The 23,012-nt window shown below is 39.7% G+C and overlaps 1 protein-coding gene across 1 annotated transcript in view; it reads right to left on the minus strand.

The window, feature by feature from the left end:
• The window catches only part of CNKSR3 (CNKSR family member 3), a 78,251-nt gene extending 59,062 nt beyond the window's left edge, over positions 1-19,189 (minus strand). Inside the window, exon 1 of the mRNA XM_081346779.1 lies at positions 18,964-19,189. Coding sequence (XP_081202905.1) covers positions 18,964-19,015 — 52 coding nt within the window. The 5' untranslated portion in view covers positions 19,016-19,189. The remainder of the gene's footprint in view (positions 1-18,963) is intronic.
• Positions 19,190-23,012: the final 3,823 nt, after the last annotated feature.

Genomic DNA, 23,012 nt, shown 5'->3' on the forward strand with positions numbered 1-23,012 from the left:
AACTTGACGGAAATGTTCCATTTCCTTTTGAAATATTTCTGATGAAGCTAATCTAACCCCGTTGCTTTTTCCCCCCTAAATATCTCTGTCTCTTACAAACTGTCTCCTACTGGTGACAGATTTGTTTCTAATTTACATTCTTTAGGCATGCCTCAACTAGTTCTACTCACAACACTCTTCTGGCAAAGGAGGTAACAAACAATGACAATTACACACAGTTTTCATGACAGCACTGAGTTAAGCTCTCTCTAAGGATGTCATCCTCATTCAAGATCTACAGCTGCCTGCCAATTAATGCTTAAGACATTAGGCTTACTAATGAGACTGTGAGTTCAAGTCCCACCTTAGTCACGAAAGCCGGCTGGTTGATCTTGGGTCAGTCACTCTCTCTTAGCTCACCTCACCTCACCTCACAGGGTTCTTGTTGTGGGAAAAATAGAGGAGGAAGGTACACTGGATATGTTTGCTGTCTTGACTTATTTGTAAAAGTAATGAAGGCCAGATGCAAATAATTTTTTTTAAAAAAAAATCTTAAATCTTATTAATAACACCAAAGGCAAGGCAACAATATCTTAGGAAGAGATTAAGTTACCGTACAGTCATTACTACAGATCCCATATACATTTTCACATAGGCTAGAAAGTCATGACGGACTTTATTGACCTTCCCCGCTTCCCAAAATCTCCCTCATCTATGATCATTCCATGGACAGCCAAGGTTGAATATTTTTGTGGTTGGTTAACTAAAAAGTTCCACAATATTGGTTAGTTGACAGAACCCTTTCAATTAACTTCAGCATCCGTCAAACCATTGAGACTGAGAAGACTCACGACAGATGCACAAGACTGTCTGCAAAATGTACATGCAGCTCACCGAGGATTCAATGAAATGCAGATCAGAGATCATATCTGAGGGTGCTCTATTTTCCCACGGTGATCAGGAAGTTCTGAATATCCTAGGACAAAACAATGCAACAATGGGAGCACTGACTATTCGATTATATGAAAGTGGTCATCCTTTCTCCTTTGCATCAATAACATTAATAGCATGTCAAATCTGTCTTACAAATTCTTGAATGTTTTCTCCAAAAGAGATTTTATTTTTATTCACCACAGGTTGATTTGGGATGTAAAAGACATTTTGTTTAACTGTCCCTGATTACTGTAAACTGACAGAGATTATCAGGGATGGGTTCTGCTGTTGTTTGTCACAAATCTTTCCATCCCTCTGATGTTATGGTGGCTGCATGCTTCCTGAACAAAAAAAAGACATATATATATATATATGGAATTCCCTCATTATGTATTCCTTACAATTTAGTTGAACTATGGAAAGACGGAAATGACAGGATTATTTTAAAAAGGACATTCATACAGTATGCCCACCTTACAACTAAACCAAAAGCCTTTCACTTCACTTGTGAAAATCTTTTGGAGGGAAAAAACTAAATCCCATTTCTCTTCCACCAAACTGAATTAAAATGGTTGAAAGACATGTACAGTAGTCCTTCACTAATAAATTTAAAACCTTACAATAAAGACCCAAGGAAAATATAGATAACAAGCTGGCAGCAATCTGTAATTTCAACATACGGTTAGTTTCAACACTATGCATGACAACCCTATATTTGCAAAACTGGAGCCAGGCGGTATATAAATCCTAATAATAATAATAATAATAATAATAATAATAATAATAATAATAATAATAATAATAATAATAATAATAATAATAATAACAACAACAACAACAACAACAACAACAACAACAACAATAATAGTAAGACAACCACTTAGCATCTCTCAGGGTACAAACATATCCCAAGCTAATGGGATCATGTTCTAAGAACTTTGCTTAATCCCTATAAAGAATGGCTATTGATCATGAAGCTACACTAAGTCACAGTACTTTATCAATACAGTAAAAATAGTTTGAAAAATATTTATACTTTCTTCCATATGTGTTGGGAATAAACTCACAGATTTCTCAGCTAGCAAAAGCTACAAATGCTGAGAATTCTGAGAATTACAGACCTAAAATATCTGGAATCTGCTGAATTGTAGTAAGCGGCTATACATTGCCCATACTAATGCAACATTCTTAACACTGCTATTTTTTGGATTTTTCACAATATATTGAACCATAATCTTAATCCTTTATTTGGCCAAATGAGATTAGACACACAAGAAATTTGTCTCCCAAATGCACTGATTTAAATATGAGTGATCACAAAAAAAGCCAACCTCAAAACCAACCAAGCTTACCATGCTGTACCTAATACTTTTAATGGATTTCAGTAAATGTATTATATGAGTATTGCCATTATACTGTGTCTTATATACTGTAACTAAAGATTTGCATCTTAAAAGCGGGCATAAACTATTAATGCAGATAAGTTCCACTACAAGCCTATACTACTTCTTTTACTCTTTATTAGTAATGGAACAACATATTTAAGTAACGAAAAAAGCTCTCTAATGCTGGAGGATGTTGCTCCCACCATTTTTCTTATGGGCCTTCTACCTGATAACCAAAAAGAACTGGATGGTCCAAAAAACCAGACCAACCACATTTTAAAGAACCTAAAGCAATATGCAAATTGATGTTGATTTGAAGTCTACAAAGACAAAATGTATATCCACCACAATGAACAAGTTAATGGATGTATCCATTTATTTCCTTTTTTGAACCATACAACAAACTAGACAGCTTCTAATTAACTGGCATTTCATCTGAACTGGGAAATTATGGATGACATAATTCAATTTTGACACTACTTGCAGATATTATAAAATGTTTCAAGTAATATAAATGGTATAAATTATGCAAATAAATTATATACATTTGGATATCACAATATTCAAATGTAATAGATACCTTCCCTCACATCTGAAAGCTAACCTGTTTTTTCCATTCATTTAATTGTCTTCCTGCAACAGAAATAATTACTGAAATGTAACAAGCTTCTATGGCACTGGTGGCAAACCTATGGTATGCGTGTCAGAGGCAGCACTCAGAGCACTCTCTGTTGGCATGCACGCCGTCACACCAGCTCCACCTCCCCGCATGTCCCCCTCCTCACCAGCAGCCCCCCCAGAGGAGTTGTTCCCAGGCGCGGCCCACGCAGAGCAGCGCAGCCAAGGACATGGCAGCCAGACAGCAGGGACACGGCTCTGCCCTCATGCCCCATCACGCACAGATGACTCTGCGGGGCGCCAGTGGAAGCCATGGCTGCCATGGTGATACAGGGCTGCCTGGGCAATCTGCTGTGGCAGGCCGTGGAGGCGGTAGGTGGTCCTGCGGCTGGGCGGGGGGGGCAGGGGGAGGGATGGGCAGGGGGCGGGGCAGTTTTTGGGAACTCGGTGTCTAAAAGGTTCACCATCAACTGTTCTATGGGATGAAATCTAAGGATCTGAAAGAACTCCTTAATAAAGAAAGCAAGCTATAATTTTTCCCATCCTGAAAACTGTTTTGCGACACAAAAGTCTTAAACAAAACCCAAATGGTTACGATACAATTATTCTTCCCCTGCATTAAAAAAAAGTTTACTTTATTCCAAGAACGGAAAATGGATAGTGATTGAACAAAATCAAGTAGAAACAGAACACCCAACTTCTATCCTGCATGGTTTCATGCCAATTGTTAAATGTATCAATCTGACTTTCATTGGTTAGGCCTTTGGAGAACAGCAGTTGATAGCCTGAAAGAAGGCTATCCATCAGCAACTTTCCTGGTTGATGACGCAAAGATCCTTCAGCATGTTTTTAAGGGGGAAAAAGAGAACTCAAGAAAACAAAGCAAATTCTCTACAGCAGAATGAAACAGAGCTAGCTTTCAGTGTGAAAGGATGGAAAACAATCTCTCAAAGTTTGAGAGTGTGCGAAAGTGCCCTCACAAATTGGGAACACAAGTTAAACAATCATGATGCAGAATGCGAGGAAATCAAGTTTTTTAATCTTTGTCCCATATAAATTTTGCAACTTTGGGAAGAAAAAGCTATGATGTGATTGTCTCAAAGAAAGGAGGCAGTAAACGCTAACTAGCCATTGGTGTAACTTTGAAGCTTTACGGTAAAATATGCTTACTTTGGGGAGTTTTTGAGTCAGTTTCTATTTGGAATAACTTTAGTTAGGCCTCTGCAGTGCTTCAAAATCAAAGGGAAAGAGATGCTTTGGAGCACACTGTATCAAAACATAAAACACATTCAGTTTAAGAAGGTGCTAACAGATACTACAAACACCCTCTTTCAGTGCTCCAAAACAGCCTTTTCCCTTTGAATTCAAAGCACTGCACAATCCTAATTTTGAACTGTTGAGCTGAAGCCGCACGCTGACTCTTTAACTAAAAAGTATTAGGAGATTTGTGTTCCTAAGTCCTTCTCTTATCCAGAACCTCACTGGATAACCTCAGATTATTATTATCTCTTGATTTAACCTTCCTTGCTTGATTGTTTGTGAAGAGGAAATAAAAGAGTCACATGCCATCTGAGCAATCCCAAGAAATTTTTATACACCTAAAAATGTGAAGCACAGGTTTCTGCAGGCAAAGCCAAAAAAAAAGGATCTTGTATCTGTGTTATAAATAGTGTCCTTTGATTGACAATTCAAAGAGGAACAACTAAGAAATATGTGCTTACTATCTTTTTATATATCTAAAATGTTTGATTCAAATATTGCCCATCTGGCCATTTTTGCAGAAAAGGAAAAAAAAAAGCTTTTACTTGAATGTGTCTGAAAAAAACAGATAATTAATGTGTAGTCTTTAAGTTGTTTGCATGTATTAAATTCATATTTAATTAAAAAAGTATTTTAAAGAAAAGAACATTTTACTGGATCTTTAGTTCTTCTCACTTCATATTATCTAACAGATTTTTGTTATGTATGAATACTATTTTATATAGGATCTGCTACTTTACCTTACTTAAAGCCCATTATACTGTCAACATTTCTGGCAATAAAATAGGAAATTCAAAAGTAGGGATAATTAACTGCCAGCCCATGTGCTAAATCCAGTCACCATTTCATTTGGCCCAAAATTTGCTCCAAGTATTTTACTCCACAATTCTTCGAAATATTCACATCCAATAGAAAAATAAAAGGAGGGAGGGCAGCGAAATGCCTATTTGTTCACAGGCTGACAGCTGATGAATATGGGCACCCTATGAAAGTCATACCGATTACCATCTAAATTTGGCTTGTACCTTAACCAATCTCATCTATGAAACATCAAATGAAGACCAGAGGTGGGAATGGAAAGGGTTGGAGAAGGAATGATAAAAGTACTATTTGAGAATCACATTGCAAGCTCCATTCCTTTGTATACTGTACATGTCATAATATTACATCAGTATATGAAAGGGTTGTTTTGAATAAAGCATTCTATAGATAACTCCGACTGCACTAACATCTTCTGTATACTAGCTTTTTTCATTTTCATTCCAGAGCAAGGCAGCAATTACGACTGTTTGCACAGATACTTAGTGCAGGTAAGTACCAACAACAAGCTGTCTCACAGAGATACAGGCTAAATTCACATATTCCATTAAGCCAGGAATGTCAAACTGCCAGCCCGCGGGCCGGATGCATCAGGTGGAAGTTGCACCCACCCCATTGCTGGCAATGGCAAAACTGTCCTGATACTTTGCGCGACGTCACGTGACATCACGAGTTTGACATGTCTGCATTAAACCATGATGAATTTTCTTTTATTGCTATCCAGCCAATTATTGTTTAAAGTGTGGTTAAAGAAGTGATAGCTGAGCACTCTGTGTGAATTCAGTCACAAACATAGGAACCAAACCACAAAGCTGACCCAGATGCAGTTTCACAACTAATTTATTAAAACTCTTGCAGGTCCTAATTATACCTTTTGTAACATCAGGGGATTGCCCTTCTGCCTATTTCCCAAGATGTTTATATTATCATTTACAAGTAATATCCTACTGCATTATACAAACAGGCTAGTGTGCAATCCTCCACCACAAAATAGAAATGTTGGGAGTGTCAATGTTCACTAATGCAAGCATATATCACAACCAGGTTTCATAAATATCCACTGTTTATCACAGTGCTTTCTGCATTCTTTTTTCAGACTTCACAGTTTACCACTCTTTAAACAACTCCTAATCATGCTTCATGCATGTGATACAACGTGCAACCCATAGAAATTTATGATCTGCTTCACATCTTTTAATTTTTTGTCAAGGTCAGACATAAACTATGGTTTACAAACCATAGTTGTGAGTTAAAATCTACACAAGTTATAATATGACCTGGGGCAGTATTTTTTAAAGTGTGGTCCTATGATTTCTGGGGATTCTCAAAGATTCTATCGGGGATCCACAAGATCAAAATTATTTGCTAGCTTGTGTTGAAAAATAATAACATTAAAATCCCATCAAATAATCAAGAAAATCATGTAACAGCAGGGAATGCATTAATTTTAATTTTAATATCTATCTATCTATTTATCTATCCAAAACAAAAGCTCTTGGGGTCCTCCGTAATTTTCAAAAGTGTGAAGTGGTCCTGAGAGAAAAATTATTTAAAATACACTGGTCTAGGGCAACGTCTAAATCCAACCAGTATCAAAATAAAGGTATCAGAAGTTAGAGCAAGGATTTAGCACCTAGCTGGCCTGACCCAATATTTAAAAACTAAGTAGAATAGTAGCTGATTAGCAATTGGGTAGTTAATCCCAGAGTTGTGAACTACTCTGAGATGGCAATCAATCAATCTGTCAGTCAATCAATCAAATTCCTTTCCCAGAAAACAGAAAGAGTGAATTACTTCAGTCCAGTTGCAAAGAAAACTACATTCAGCAGATGTACCTATGAGGTCACCAGGAAGCAACTTTATTCACAGGAAACTTTAGCTCAGATAAATGATGGAGAACCTGTGTAGCGCCAGTGGTTATGTGAAGTATTTGGAAGAAAGAGCTATCAAAAGCTGGGTAATGATGCAACAGGCAGAGATGAGAATTTCTTAAGTCACGATGAATCCACGTTTGAGGTAGTTTTCTTCATTTCAAATATAGGAGGCTTACATTACAGTTCTTGTATGCTTCCCACTGAAAATGGGCATCCATCTTATGGAACATCCCCTCCCCCCCAAAGCAGCATCTCTATTTTCTGGAAGCCCCTCAAGACTTCAAAACCTGAATGTGACATCAGGCCTGGGGGTCCCAGGGCACCAATAAAATCTTGAGGTGGTTCCATTATTGCTGTTAACATCTAATATCTTTATGCCTTGCACTTTTGGATCTGCTTATTCTTTTATATATTTGTTGTACACTACTCAGTCACTTTTGGTGAGATGAGTAGCAATATAAATGTAATAAATAAATGACAAACAATGAAGCTATTGAGTTTCAGCTGTTGTGGTTGGAGGAGCTTTTAAAAACAACAAAAGTGGCTTGGAGGCCACCTCAAACTACTTTTGCTAATGCAATCTAACAGAATGATAAAGCCAAAAAAATCCTTTAAATGCTTCAAATACAAGATCACACTAAACAGTCCATTTTAAGTGGCGCGGTGGTTAGAATGCAGTATTTCAGGCTAATTCTGCTAGCTGCCAGCTCAAGCTTGACTCAGCCTTCCATCCTTCCAAGGTCAGTAAAATGAGGACCCAGATTGTTGGGGGCAATGTGCTGACTCTGTAAACTGCTTAAAGAGGGTGGTAAAACACAATGAAGTGGGTATATAAGTTTAAGTGCTATTACTATTAAGTAAAAAAAAACTTGTCCATGCCCCAGATTTAAATGGACATTTAAAGCTACCTTAACACCTAAACATCAACATGTTGATACACCAACATGTAAGTGTTGTAGCTGTATCACATATTCTTTTCATCTTGATTCACATGCAAAATTTCCTTTAGCAAGCCCTGAAGTCTCATTGGGACTCGGTGGCTCAGTGGGTTAGGAGGACCCTGAGCTTGTCGATCAGAAGGTCGGCAGTTTGGCGGGTCGAATCCCGAGTGCCGCGTAGCAGAGTGAGCGCCTGTTACTCGTCCCAGCTTCTGCCAACCTAGCAGTTCAAAAGCAAGTAAAAATGCAAGTAGAAAAATAGGGACCACTACAGTGGGAAGGTAACAGCGTTCCGTGTGCCTTTGGAGTCTAGTCATGCTGGCCACATGACCACAGAGATGTCCTCGGACAAGCGCTGGCTCTTCGGCTTTGAAACGGAGATGAGCACCAGCCCCTAGAGTTGGAAACGACTAGCACACATGTGCGGGGGAACCTTTACCTTTACTTTTACAAGTCTCATTAATACATAAGTTTTACCATCTTTGGTTGTGAATTATGTTAATGTGATAAAACATACAGATTAATCTCTTTATCCAGAAGAAATCTCAACCCACCCATATGGTATCTATCAGAGAAAAGGGTTGGCAGACAAGCTTGGCTGTTCTTTAAAAACATATGCTGCAGACTAGCAACTGTGAATGCAAAAGTTATTCAAAATAATTACTGTTAATTAATCTTTCCCAAACTGCTGTCCTCCAGATGTGCTAGATCCCAATAATCAGAGGTTCTGCTGGGAATTCTGGGAGTTGGAGTTCCAATTCATCTGGTTGTGCTCATTTGCAAGAAGGTTGTAATGAAATATCACTTTCCATATATATCATGAAAGGAATGCTATAGCAACTTACGATCTAAGACCATTAAGGCTTATTTCTGAGAACACAAGTAGACATTTTTGCAAAGTTCTCAGAAAAACAGGCCAATATAAACTTTCTCAAAAATTAAAATTTCCAAGTCTTGATACGTTTGCTTAGAAAGCAAATAGATTTTTTTTAAAAAAATTAGTGATTCAACTAGAGGCAATGCTTGTTTGAATGCTCTTGAAACAAACAGGTTTCAAAGGATAGCAAGTTTATATGGGCACATCTTTACAAAAAAAGGGGAAAAAAGCAAATGGGCTTTAGCAGCTCTCATTTAGTTGTTTCACAACACAAAAATGAATGTAGTCACTCTCAACATTTCCTTTAGCTGATACATTCCTAAAGTGTTTTCATCTTGTACAACTCTTGGGTAGCCCACTCTCCATCCCAGAATTCTCAAGAGAATCCTTGGGGTGTGAACTGAGCCTCTCTCGAGGGGATACTTATGCTGTATAATGCTCTCACAAGATGTGTCTGAATGTCTTGGGCTATGGATAAAGCGTCTCTTTATCACTTCTGAAAGACAATGCAGGGTTTTTTTAACAATACACTGTTATGGTTTCTAAGGGTACAGGTCATGAGCACAAAAGGCCCTTTCACTTTCTCACTTTCTAATCCCAATTTTATCTGGACTTTATATTGGACATTAGTTTTGGAATCCTACAATTGTTTGAAAACCTTCCCCAAGCTGATGTCTTGTGCACAGAGATGGAAAGACTCAGATTCCCACAACGGAACAAAGAATGGTGAAGTTAATGGAACCAACCAAGATGGCAGAATTAAATACCTTGATTAAAGAAAAGACTCTGTTAGCTTTGTTTCTATGTGGAAACACTTTTGACTTTTTGCTAAAACCAAAAGAAATGTTATATTAATTTTGGGATTTGCCAATTAGAATTGTGTGTGATTGTGTAATATTGAACTTTGGATCAAAAGATTAATGTATTTTATATCTGTAACTGTACTGAAGAAAGTTGGAAGGTACCCTTTTTCTATTTTTTTTTCTTATTCCTCTGTGTTTTATATTTCATATTTTGCAGAAATTTAATAAGTTATATTTTAAAAATAACCAATTTAGTAAATCACCCATCCAAAAAAAGAACAACACAGATTATAATGCCCATCAAGAACAGGAGGGGAAACCATATTGAGGTTGAACACACAATCCAGATTTCTCTAGAAGGGACTAAATCAGGAATGACTGATAAAAGCATGAATCAGGGGCACATTTGGATTTTGACAGCTTTGACAGCATGTCATAAGCACTCTCCCAAAATGATTGCCAGGGCATGTCTGGCCAATTATAAAGCAGAAGACAAAGTCTTTGTTGCCTCATGTCACTTTATTTTCTACAAATGCTACCAGTTATCAGTCTATGGGAATATAAAAGCACTGTTGGAAATACAAGCTTTGCTTCAGCCTGGTGTTCTGTTTTAAAGTATACTATTTTCTAGATCTGTGAGCTTCTGAGATACAGAGCAGGATAAATTCTTCAGAACTGGTGTGGATGTGGCTCTGGGGCTCGTAGTTCCCAGAAAATATGAATTTGAGTTAAAGACATGGCAGACACATATCACTGCCTTATCCCTCAAATCAGTTTTTCCTGGCTCCCTGTGGCTACCAAATGGCCCCAGGAAAAAAAATCCAGTTGCTGGCACACAGGGCGTTTTTTCTCATAGAACGCTCAGAACGGAGTTCCGGCACCTTTTTTGGATGGAACCTTGTAGGGTAGGCAAGGCGGGTTGTATGACATGTGTGAGTTCCGGCACCTTTTTTTTTTTTTTTTACAAAAAAAGCACTGCTGGCACATATAACAAGTATACTCATTTGTGATCTGAAGCACCATTCATATTTTATACAGAACAAAAGTGGGGCTTCAAAAATAATCTGGAAACAGTGCTTCTGACTTCACAGAAGCACAGTATATATTCATTAAGGCAATCCCCTTTTTTTCTTGGAAGTGTCTGGAAAAAAGTTGCAAAGAGTTGCTGTTACTCAGATGAGGATTAAAGACCTTGTGAATCATTTTCAATGTATGCAAAGCTCTAAAAAAACCTTAAAAAGGTAAACTTGGGTAGAAGGTGCTTGGCAGGCAGAAAGAGACATAGTGATAGACATTTTTTTCATTCCCAGGTGCCATGCCAGGAACCTGAGCAATAAATCTTTAGAATTTAGGAAAAGCTCTTACAACATAACCTGGTGGGCACTAACCCAGCAAGTGAAGTTTAGCAGCAATAACTGTTATACATCCTTCAACAGGACACTCTTCAATTATCTAGAAAGGTGTAAGAGAAAGAGTGGCAGAATCTGGGGCTGGCGTGAAAAGAGGAATCAGCCTAGAATCGCTACGTAATCACAAAGTCCAACACCTCTGGAATGCTGTTGATGCTTATCTAGTGCAGGGCTTTTCAACCAGTGGTACAGGTACCACCTGTGGTACATTGGCACCTGGCAGGTGGTACGCGACCATCCTAGAAAAGTGGTAGCAGGGGAGGGGAATGAGCTGAACCGGTGGCAGCACCGCACAAGCCTGAGCAAGAGACGGCTGGAGCTGCAGGGCTATCAGGGCTCAGCAGAAGCGCCAGGATCAGCACTTCTTCAGGGCTGTCAGGGCTCAGTGGAAGCGCCAGGCTCCACCTGGAGCTCGGCGCTGATCCTGGAGCTTCTGCTGAGCCCAAAAGAAGCGCCGATCAGCTGGAATGTTGCAGCATCTCCAGGGTCTTGTGATTTACATTCAGATGCTTGGCAACTGATTCATATTTATGACGGTCACAGTGTCCCAGGGTCATGTGAAGTAACCAAAACCTACTGCAACCACCCAGCAGAGGGGGGGAATAAAAACCAAACACCCCCTCACCCCACCCCTGCTGCCAATCCTCAACAGAAATGCTCACAACAATGAAAACCTTGGACAGGAGGAAGAGCGCCACCGGGCAGGCAGGCAGGTGTCTTGCTCGGCTGTGGCTTGGGGGGCACTTTTTTCAGTACCATTGTAACTTAGAACAGTCACTAAGCAAAATGTTGTAAGTTGAGGACTACCTGTACTTCATCACTTTTTTCCTTTTTTTTTTTTTTGGTCATCAAGTTTTTGACACCTTGCTAGGCGACTGGTGGTATTCGGACGTTGCCATATCCTAAAAGTGGTACAATGGGTGAAAAAGCTGAAAAGCCCTGATCTAGTGCCAAGAGCCAAAATAGAGCTGACCATTAGTTCAGTAGATTAACTGTTAGACGAGTAGATTCCTGTGCATAGGCATGAGTAATAATAAATCATTTTAACTGTAACTTCACGTGATCCTGCTCTTTTGCACTGACAAAAGGCTGTGAAACATCATAATATTAATCTGCGATTTTTAAAACTGGATTTCTAACATTGGATAAATAAACTTTTATTTGTTGAAAAAGGAAGGGGGCTCAATCTTTTTGTCCTTTAGATTTAAGTACTAATGGGTCAGTTTGCACATCACCAAAATCCAAAACCAAACAAACCATATAATGGTTTAGCTTAATGTGTGAGCCAACTGCTCCTTTCCAACCTGCAGTGTTTTCTTCTTTACTCTTAAATGCCACTTCAAAATATTAATTGCTTTGTACTCTGTATTACCAAGAATGCTACTTCTCATTAAAAAAAAACAGTAACATTCATGTATACCATTCACTTTGACCAAGTAGAATGAAAATGTAAGAACTGTACATGGAAATCAAAGCTGAGATAACAGCCTGTTCTTAACTTACACCATTTAAAATGTAACTTAACACCAACGTAATTAACCAGCTGTTGACTTGGTTTTAAATAGTTCCTAAGACATCCAAAAGCAATGAATTAAAATCATTGAGTGCAGTTAGTCCTACCCTTGATTAATCGGTGGAAGATCAGCTTCAATAAACAGAAGAAGAAAGCAAGTCAAAGTACATATTACAACAAATATGAAGGACTTTTTTTTCCTCTAGTACAGAGATTCAATCAGAATAGAGCTGGAAGGGACCTTGGAGGTCTCCCAATCCAACCCCCTGCTCAAGCAGAAGACTCTACCATTTCAGGCTTTTTGTAAAAACTTCCAGTGATGAAGCATCTACAACTTCTGAAGGCAATCTGTTCCACTGGTTAATTGTCCTCACTGTTAGGAAATGTCTCCTAAATTCTAGGTTGCTTCTCTCCTTGATTTATTTCTATCCATTGTTTCTTGTCCTGCCCTCTGGAGCTTTGGAACATAAGTTGACCCCCTCTTCTTTGTGGCAGCCCCTCAAATACTGGAATACTATTATCATGTCACCCCTAGTCATTCTTTTCTCTAGACTGGCCATACCCAATTCTTCATATGTTTTTGTCTCCAGGCCCTTAATCATCTTATTGCTCTTCTTTGCACTTTTTCCAAAGTCTCAACATCTTTTTTGTAATCTGGTGACCAAAATTGATTGATACTGTAAGTTTTTGTTGGCCTGCCTGAACTATAATTTTCATTAACCTTACCCAGCATGGCCAGTATCAGAGAGAGATTATTACTGCAGTCCAGCAACAATGTTAAGGATATATCACCCATCTTATTTTATTTATTGGATTTTGTTTCCACCTTTATTACTTGTCTAAATAATGCAAAAAGCAAACATACAAAATGCTCCTCCTCTTTTTCCTCACAATAACTCTGTGAGGTAGGTTGGGCTGAGAGAAAATGACTGGCCCAAGGTCACCCAGCCAGTTTTGATGCCTCAGGTGGGACTAGAACTCACAGTCTCTCAGTTTCTAGGCCAGCACCTTAACCAATACACCGAAGTGGCTCTATTAGGAGAAATAACAAACTCTGGGGCAAGCAGAGAAGAGTACCTATGATAAAAAAGCCTGCATTGCATCCATAGCACAGATCTACAAATGGATTCATGCTTACATTGTGGTACAAGTGAAAGTCTGCTTACAGATAAGGAAAGTGAAGCTTATCTCTAAGGCTACAGCACTTTCAGATCCATGCAGGTTTCCATGTTTTACTCTGATTGCAGTTCCTTGTGTTTTATGGATTGCAAGTCCAATACATTCAGTCAGATACAGATTTGGATCTCAAGGTATGAGGCTTAAGGATTATGTTTCCTTTCCCTTCTTTGCTGAAGTGGGTGCCTGGTGGCGCAGTGGTCAGAATGCAGTACTGCAGGCTACTTTTGCTGACTGCCGGCTACCAGCAGTTCAATTCTCACCGGCTCAAGGTTGACTCACCCTTCCATCCTTCCAAGGTCAGTAAAATGAGGACCCAGATTTTTGGGGGCAATAGGCTGACTGCAAACTGCTTAGAGAGGGCTGTAAAGCACTGTGAAGTGGTAAATAATAATAATAATAATAATAATAATAATAATAATAATAATAATAATAATAATAATAATAATAATAATAATAATAATTTGGAAGGGACCTTGGAGGTCATCTAGTCCAACCCCTTGCTCAGGCAGGAAACCCTATACCATTTCAGGCAAATGGCTGTCCAGTCTCTTCTTAAAAACTTCCAGTGTTGGAGCATTCACCACTTCTGGAGGCAGGTTGTTCCACTGGTTAGTTGTTCTAACTGTCAGGAAGTTTCTCCTTAGTTCTAGGTTGCTTCTCTCCTTGACTAGTTTCCATCCATTGCTTCTTGTCCTGCTTTCTGGTGCTTTGGAGAATAGCTTGACTCCCTCTTCTTTGTGGCAGCCCCTAAGATATTGGAACAATGCTATTATGTCACCCCTCACCTCTTTGTTAAACTACACATACCCAATTCCAGCAACCGTTCCCTATATGTTTTAGCCTCCAGTCCCCCAATCATCTTTGTTGCTCTTCTCTGTACCCTTTCTAGAGTCTCAACATCTTTTTTACATCGTGGTGACCAAAACTGGATGCAGTATTCCAGGTGTGGCCTTACCAAGGCATTGTAAAGTGGTATTAATATAAGTGCTATTGCTATTGCTATACAAACTGCAGTTCTCAAATTTTCCTCCAAACTCTCAAATTCCACTTCCCTTCAAATCTTTTTTTCTTTTAAATTATGTATACAAATTATGATCCTGCCAATAATGAATGCTCTCCAGGCTGGCTGGTGGCAACGAGAGGTGTGGGTTCATATCCCAGCACGAGACTTAAGAAATCTGTTTTAAGAATTGCTCACAATAAAGGAACCTAAAGCCCTTCAAACTGTACATCTCCCATAATACTTCCCAATTTAGAATAATAAGAGACCTATTTTGGAGTAGCTGGTGGACATTTGATCATGGCATAATGCAATATATGAAAGGTAAATATTGCCATTTTGCAGAAAGGACAGCAAAGAGAAACAGCAAGACTGTAAAAAAGAAAGTAGCCAGAGGTCACTTACTAAAGTCTCATGACTACAGTGAAACTTAAACTGAGAATGCTCCAGCTGAAATGCTTGAGTCCTTTCTGATGAATTATTTTGTAACCGGAACAGATATCTTATCTCGTTATGGTGACACTTAAATAAACCATCGAATGCAGCTCTTGTATAAACAGATCACTATCTAACTGGACCAGTAACATTTGCATTATTCATGCTTATAACATGCATATTGTATTAGGTTCTCTGGTTTGCAGAATGTGGACTAGAAAAAAAATCAAAATTATTTTCTAATCACTAAACAACAATAACCTATGGGTATGTATAATTTCAAATCTGTTCTAAATGCATTCTGCATATACTGCATTGTTTCTCCATGAAACAAATTGGAGAATGTTTTCTTTTAACTGACACTGTGTGGGACCACTAGCACACAATGCTGGTCAGATACTTAAAATATAAAGGTAGCTATAAAATAATTCTTCCTCTCGATGTCTGTGTTCACATTGTGGTAGTAATATAATTTGATGGGTTTTATTCATTTTGGTTTGTACAAGGGATAAATGAAGCTATAGCTGCTGTGACCTTGTAGTTAAACAAACTACTTTTGTGCAGTTTATTTAACTAACAATGCAGAGAGAAGACTGAAGCCTCCCAGATGGACTATTTTCAGGATTACAAATGAACTCCCACCCTGAAAAGGCTCTAAGTATGCTTTGGTTACTGTATGTTTTCTAAGTGGGCGGAAACTTTCCCAGAAAAATGCTGATGCCATCTCTGTGGCTAAACTATTGTTACAATAGGGTGAACCCAGCCATTGTCCGCAACTCATTGTTAAAAATACAACTGAAACATTGCTATTGTTCATTCAATAAACTATGATTAAAACCCACCGTGACTTAACATGAGACAGAACACCAGCTACAAATTTTTAAGTAAGGAAATAACATTGCTATAAATAAGTTTAATGCTGTTTAAAAAAAACCAGATTTCTCACTTTGGAATATTAATTAACAATTGTACATATAAAATGGCTGAATTCACACGATGCTTGGCCAGATAGATTACAATTCACTAAATAAACTATAGTTAACTAGTATATGTAACACTCTGAAACATAAATATTGATTCATGTAGTATGCTAAGATGCAAACAAACCAGCCAACTTGGGCTTAGACTGTTGCATCAATCCATATATTACACAAAGCCATTATTTATAATCCACAAGAGACTGGTTCATGCAATCCACTGGACCACTGTTTCTCAACTTGGGCAATTTGAAGTTGTGCAGATTGCAACTCCCAGAATTCCCTAACCATCGTGCTAGCTGGGGAATTCTAGCAGCTGAATTATCTTCAGGGTTGCCAAGTTGAAAAACAACTGTACTAGGCCAAAATGGGCCATACCACACAATTAAAATGAATTATGTCATAGTCATATAGTGCAAATGTTAACCTGTCCTTCTGACATAACTCTTCTATGAAGAATCAAAAGTAGCTGATGGACTTGTGACAATGCAGACCTAGCAAACCTTGGACATATTGAGCTCTTATTCCTTAACTGACCTGTAACCCATCTAAAGTGACCTTTCCTATGGTAGGAGGTGTTACACTAATGGAAACTTGGAAAATCAGATTTCTGTTGGGATGCAGCTAGCTGCCTGCATTGTTGTCTAGCCTGGTACAAGATCAGCTGTGAAATATTCAATTCCCTTTTTAAAGCAGCATGCCAAGAGAGGCAAATTTCCCTTTTATATACAGAGAAAGTTCCTCCATCCCATTGTCTCTTATTTCCCCCTTTCTTCCTTTGCCTCTCCTTTAAAAACCTTCCATAATTTCTGTTTTGAAGAGTTTTTTTTCCAGAAAAAGAAAGATATGCACAGGACCAGGAAACTCTAAAAAGGTACCTCTCACATATGAGACAAAGGATAAAGCCACAAAAGAAGCACAAGCTTTTTCAGAGCCATAGCATCCATTTTCATGCAAGCTATGGCGATTTTTAACCACTTGTCATAGCCTACAATGATACAGGACCTAGATAAATATCCCAAGACTCCATTTACAAAAATAAATTTTGAAAGTTTTCAGATCATTATCTATTCAGAGTGATTTACATATATTTTCACACGTCTGAAAGACATTTTAAATGAACATTTTAAATGAAAATATCACATGTACTCTTTTAATAGGCCAGGCATAAGTGGTGTACAAGTGCAAAGGGAAAAAGAAAAGGATTAACATTCAATTCAACCTGAATGAAATATAAAAGTGAGGCAAATCAAAATATGTTTTAGTGGTAGCTTCCAAGTCCATGAGCCAAGAGAGTAAAAAATCATGTAACAAAAATACCAAAAGAGCCACAGATAATGGTTTCTGACTGGCATACATGTTTTCCTTTCAAAATTTTCAAAATAATGACTTCAAGTGAATAATTAAAATTATAGTACCCTTTTAACCCAGTGACCTTTGAAAGTCCTTATTTGCAGTCATTACACTAGATGTATCTTTCATTGAAATGGTAATTATTATTTTTTAGGTTCTGGAAACAAAATAATTTTCCCACTGTGCTGAATATCCAATATTCATGGATAATGAATTAAGTTAGAAAATAGTGGAGGGAACGCTCTACAGCACAACTCAAGATTGTTTATTATCAATGAAGGTCTGAACAATACCAAATAGTTGATAAATATCCTGAACCAAATATCCAAGGAGCTGAACCAGATCAAAGAAAACTACTTATCAAAAAAGCAGAAGTCCTAAAAAAAAGCATTTTTGCAATATCAGGATTGCACTCTTCCTTAACCTATGCTGTGCTCCCTAGCCAGTCTTCCCCAAACTGATACATTCCCCATTATCTCCAATCCAGCAGGGCCACTCTTGACAGCTGGCTCAAAATTATCAAAATGGTGTGGTTCAGCACATCTAGATAGATAGCACCAGCCTGATCTAAACAGACAGATGGTGCGTTATTTGGGGGTGGGTGGGAGGAATGAGTGTTTATAAAGGTTCGGGAATGCTGCCAACCAACTAATGCACCCTTAGCATTCACTTTTCTCTTAGAAACAAGCGGCGCCTAAAGTTGAAAATGTTCTGGAGCACTGCATGTTTGGGCAGAAGCACATTGGGCTGCGTTCAGACTGGCATTTTACCTAGGAGATAGCCGCAAAACCTACCATCTCAACATTTTGCAGTTAATAAGCAAGATAACTTATTTATTTCTTTAAACACACTCAGTCAAGAACAGGACATCCGTTCAAAAGGGAAGCTCTGGAATCTCGCACATTTCTCAGGCCCCCAAGTGACGCACATCTTCTGTGGTCCTGGCCGTTTTTTTAAGCCTGCTTCACTTCAAGCACTAACTGGATAGCTTATAGGCGGGTAAGAGGGGGTCGCTGAAGATTTAGATCTTCGCCTTCAATGAACCGCTACGCCCCATTATCCTTCCAGAGCGCCCAACGTGCAACGGACACGCGTTCTCCGTTCTTCACTAACTCTGGCCAACGCTTGGCGGAGTGTGCTTTTTGCATGAACATCAAAAGCTAGGAAGCCGTGAACTCTCGCGGTCGGCTCCATCCCAAACTGCTTATAAGGCTTGTTCGGGGCCCGCTGGCTCATTTGTTTACCCGCGCGGGAGGGCGAGCTCGTCTACTAGATAGGGCAAAACGAATGTGTGTGTGTGCGCGCGCGCGCGTGTGTTTCGCTGGTAGCCAAGGAAGTCGGGTTTTGCAAAGCCCCTTTTCAGGTTTAAGAGCGGCAAACAATTTGCAGGCACGATCCCTCCGGAGCAGACGAGTTGAACACGTCCTCGGCAGAACCGGGAATCGGCGGCAGGAGAGATCGGGCGACCCGGGGAAAAGAAGGAACAAAAGATGGGAGGTTAGCAGAGAAAGTTTGGAGAGAAGCAAAAGAAGGCTGGACGCGTCCTAAGGAAACAGCTGCGCAGGAGAAAGATCCAAGCGCGGAGAAGCAGCCGGAGTCCTATTTTCTTACCCTTGGTCCACTCCACAACTTGCTTAGGATTCCACTTGGTTACGGGCTCCATCCTCTTTCTCGGTCCAGCCGTTGCTCTCCCCCACCACCCGGCGGATCCGGATTCCAGCAAGGGACAGCCGCCCGCAGCTCCAACTAGCTCCTTCCTCTCTGTCCCCGACCACGGATTTCCCCCTTTCGGGCTCCCATCCGAGCGGGCAGCCCGCGAGCCACCCGCCCTCTCGGCTCCGCCCTTCGGGCCCAGGCCAGCCTCTCCTGCGCGTCGAGCCCCTCCTCCACGTGCTTGGTACTCTTGCCAGGGGAGCCGCGCAGAGGGGCTGCCTCTCTCTCGCCCTTGGCCGCTCCGGGGCTTCGTCTCTCCCGCGCCCCCTGCAGGACGGAAGGGCTCGGGCTCAAGTTACCAAAAGCGGGGGGGGGAGGGAGGAGTGGAATCGGTTGCAGTTGTGGGGAGCCGCCCGTTTTTCGCAGCTCTTTCAACCTCGAGCTCTGCGCGGGGGCTGGAGCGAAACTCCTGAAAGGCAAAAAGCCCAACACGGCACGGCGGCGCCCACGCAGGCTCCTCGCTCCTCTTTTTCCGGCGGGTGTATTTTGTTTTGCAACGAAGCCTGCTGGGAATGGTTGCCAAGTGTGCGCATCTGCGGGCTGGAGCAAACAGCATGAACAAAAAAAAAACCGCGCGTGGATTTCTGGTTCCTCGTACAGAGTTTGGAAATCTTAGGTGGAAGCGCCTACAGTATTTTACCTCGTTTCCCATTCAGGAGTTTGCAAGGTTACTTTAGAGAATAACAGTCCAATTCCTGTCCCCAGATGTACTTTTCCAACTTAGGATTTGGGGTGGGTCATCTTGCCCAGACATAGTTTTTAGTCATCGTTAAAAAACAATTGGCTGCTTAGCCAACAGATTATAATACAAGGGTCAGTACATGGCAGCAACTCAAAAGATATCAAAATTGAGGCCTGCATGCTGCAATTTACCTGTGATGCTCACAGTGGACTCCTTGTTTTATAGAGGATCATAATTCTCACCATTCCAAGCTGGGGAAAGCTGATGATCCCTTTTATTTTGCTTTCTTGCTTGGTTTTAATACTAGTGAATTGGCTAGATAACACTGGCATGATATATTTACTCTAAGCCAATCTTGCCTATTTTGGCACCTGAACTGGTATACTCCATTGTCAAATTTTTCAGCAATGGTCAGGCTTCTTAAGGAATTCTAGGATACTTTCTAACAATTTTGATATCTGATTTGATGAACAAGCCAGCTAATGTGCTTCTTGTGTTTATATTCTTTGTAGATCAGAGTTAGAAGGAACGATGAGGATCATCTAGTCTAACCTTATGCCATGTTCAGAAAAACTAATTAAAGCATCATGAAGCAGTGGGTGTCCAGCCTCTTAAGAATCTACAGAGATGGAGAGTCTACAGTTGTGCCCTCACAGTAGACTAGATAGATAGATAGATAGATAGATAGATAGATAGATAGATAGATAGATAGATAACCTTTATTATCATTTATTTAGTGTGGGCATAATGGCACACATTAAAAATGAAATTTAGTTGCTTGCTCTCAAAAGTATTCACATATGTATTTTAACATACTATATACAACATATGTATAGACTTAACACCCTTACATATAAGTAACATATAAATATTAATCACTGCCCATCTTGAATACATAATGGAAGGAGGAAGCTTTAGAGTTCACAAGATTAATACTGTATGGAACTACTTCACTGAACATTGCTGCTGTTCGCTGCTTTCAAATTCAAGCAGATTGCTTGCTTTTTTATTTCTTGGTTTGTACATTGCATTATCATCTTTTTAGAAGCTGTTTTTATTACCTGTTTATTCATTTATTTAGTACCTATTTACCTCTTGAAGTGATTAGTTTAAAAAAACTGCAGTGGACACCTAATTATGTATCAACAGGTTTACTTTGCTATAGATCCACAAATGTTGGGTGAGGTTTTTGCAAGATCTCAGCATCTACTTTTCCACATATTTTTCATATCAAGTAATAAAGGTCACATTCTGTGTCATATGCATGGACAGGGGTGGGGAAGGGATGAAATGTGCCTCAAAAATTGCTGCTTAGGCATTTGCGTCAGACATTGGAATACAAGGAGGTAGCAATGGGGATTTTGTTGTGATGCTCACAGGTGTGTCATCATTTGGATGAAGTATTGGTTTGCTGCAGGCAGTAATAATGATTAAATAAAAATAATTGTTATTAATAAAATATTAATTAAACGTATATGCCACGGGACTCCCACCACTCCCAGTGGTTTTGTTGTTGTTGTTAGTTGCGAAGTCGTGTCCAACCCATCGCGACCCTGTGGACAACGTTCCTCCAGGCCTTCCTGTCCTCTACCATCTTCTGGAGTCCATTTAAGCTCACACCTACTGCTTCAGTGACTCCATCCAGCCACCTCATTCTCTGTCGTCCCGTTCTTCTATTGCCCTCAATCTTTCCCAGCATTAGGCTCTTCTCCAGTGAGTCCTTCCTTCTCAATAGGTGGCCAAAGCATTTGAGTTTTAGCTTCAGGATCTGGCCTTCTAAAGAGCAGTCAGGATTGATCTCCTCTAGGACTGACTAGTTTGATCGCCTTGCAGTCCAAGGGACTCGCAGGAGTCTTCTCCATCACCATAGTTCAAAGGCCTCAGTTCTTCGGCGCTCAGCCTTTTTTATGGTCCAACTTTCACTGCCATACATTGCAACTGGGAAGACCATAGCCTTGACTATACACACTTTTGTTGACAGGGTGATGTCTCTGCTTTTTAGTGTGTTGTCTAGATTTGCCATGGCTTTCCTCCCGAGGAGCAAGCGCCTTTTAATTTCTTGGCTACAGTCCCCATCTGCAGTGATCTTGGAGCCCAGGAAAATAAAATCTGTCACTACCTCCATTTCTTCCCCATCTATTTGCCAGAGAGGGCCGGATGCCATGATCTTGGTATTCTTAATGTTTAGTTTCAACCCAAGTTTTGCACTCTCCTTCTTCACTCGCAACAAGAGGCTCTTTAGATCCTCTTCACTTTCAGCCATTAGAGTGGTATCATCTGCATATCTTAGGTTGTTGATATCTCTTCCGGCAATCTTAATTCCAACTTTTGATTCATCTAGCCCTGCCTTTCTCATGATGTGTTCTGCATATAAGTTAAATAGGCAAGGCTACAGTATACAGCCTTGCTGGACTCAAAACAAAGAAACTACAAAAAACAAAACAGACAGCAGAAATGATGAAACCAGACAGAACTAAAGAGAAAAAGGAGCTTTAGTCATGCTTGCCAAAGGCCTGGGTGAAGAACCAGATCTTCAGGGCTGTTTGAATTTTGGGAGCAACTCATTTCATTTGCTACAGAAAGGGCATGTTTCCAGACTCCCAATGAATGCCATTGCTTAATCGAAGAAACCTGGACCACTTCAACCCAGCCAGATTGGACCAACCAGACAGATGGTATGGGAGACAGGCAGTCCCCTTAAGTAACCAGGTCCTCGGATCTGATCACTCTGCATATGGCCTGTTTACATACCATTTCTTTTAGTTCTGTCTCCTACCAGAGTTTGGTGTCTTTTAGGTTGTCAGGTACAATATGTCTGGCATCCCACAGACTGCAGATGCAGAATGGCCATTTAATATAACTAACAGCTGTGTAATAAGCATGTTGAATAAGCAGTCATGGATAATTGGCAACAATGCTCAACAGGATGCAGCATCAGTAAAATATAGAAAATAATGTAACAATAATGCTATGATTTTCAAATTTAAACTAAAATTTTGTAAACAGGATCTATGACATGATAAGATGATCAGTTAGAAAAGAAGCTTTATATTGATATGGTTATTATTTATTTATTTATTTATTTTATTACATTTATATACCGCCCTTTCCCGAAGGACTCAGGGCGGTTTACAGGGTGATTAAAAAAGCAAGATACAAAAGTTAAAAACAAATTTTAAAAAATTATATTTGTCCCTGCATAAATAAAACCCCAGTTAAAATAAGATTAATCCTCAGCCTGGGCCAGAGAGCTCGAAAAGCCAGG

Source organism: Vipera berus (genome assembly GCF_964194415.1).
Source record: "Vipera berus genome assembly, chromosome: 1".
Taxonomy (NCBI): Eukaryota; Metazoa; Chordata; class Lepidosauria; order Squamata; family Viperidae; genus Vipera; species Vipera berus.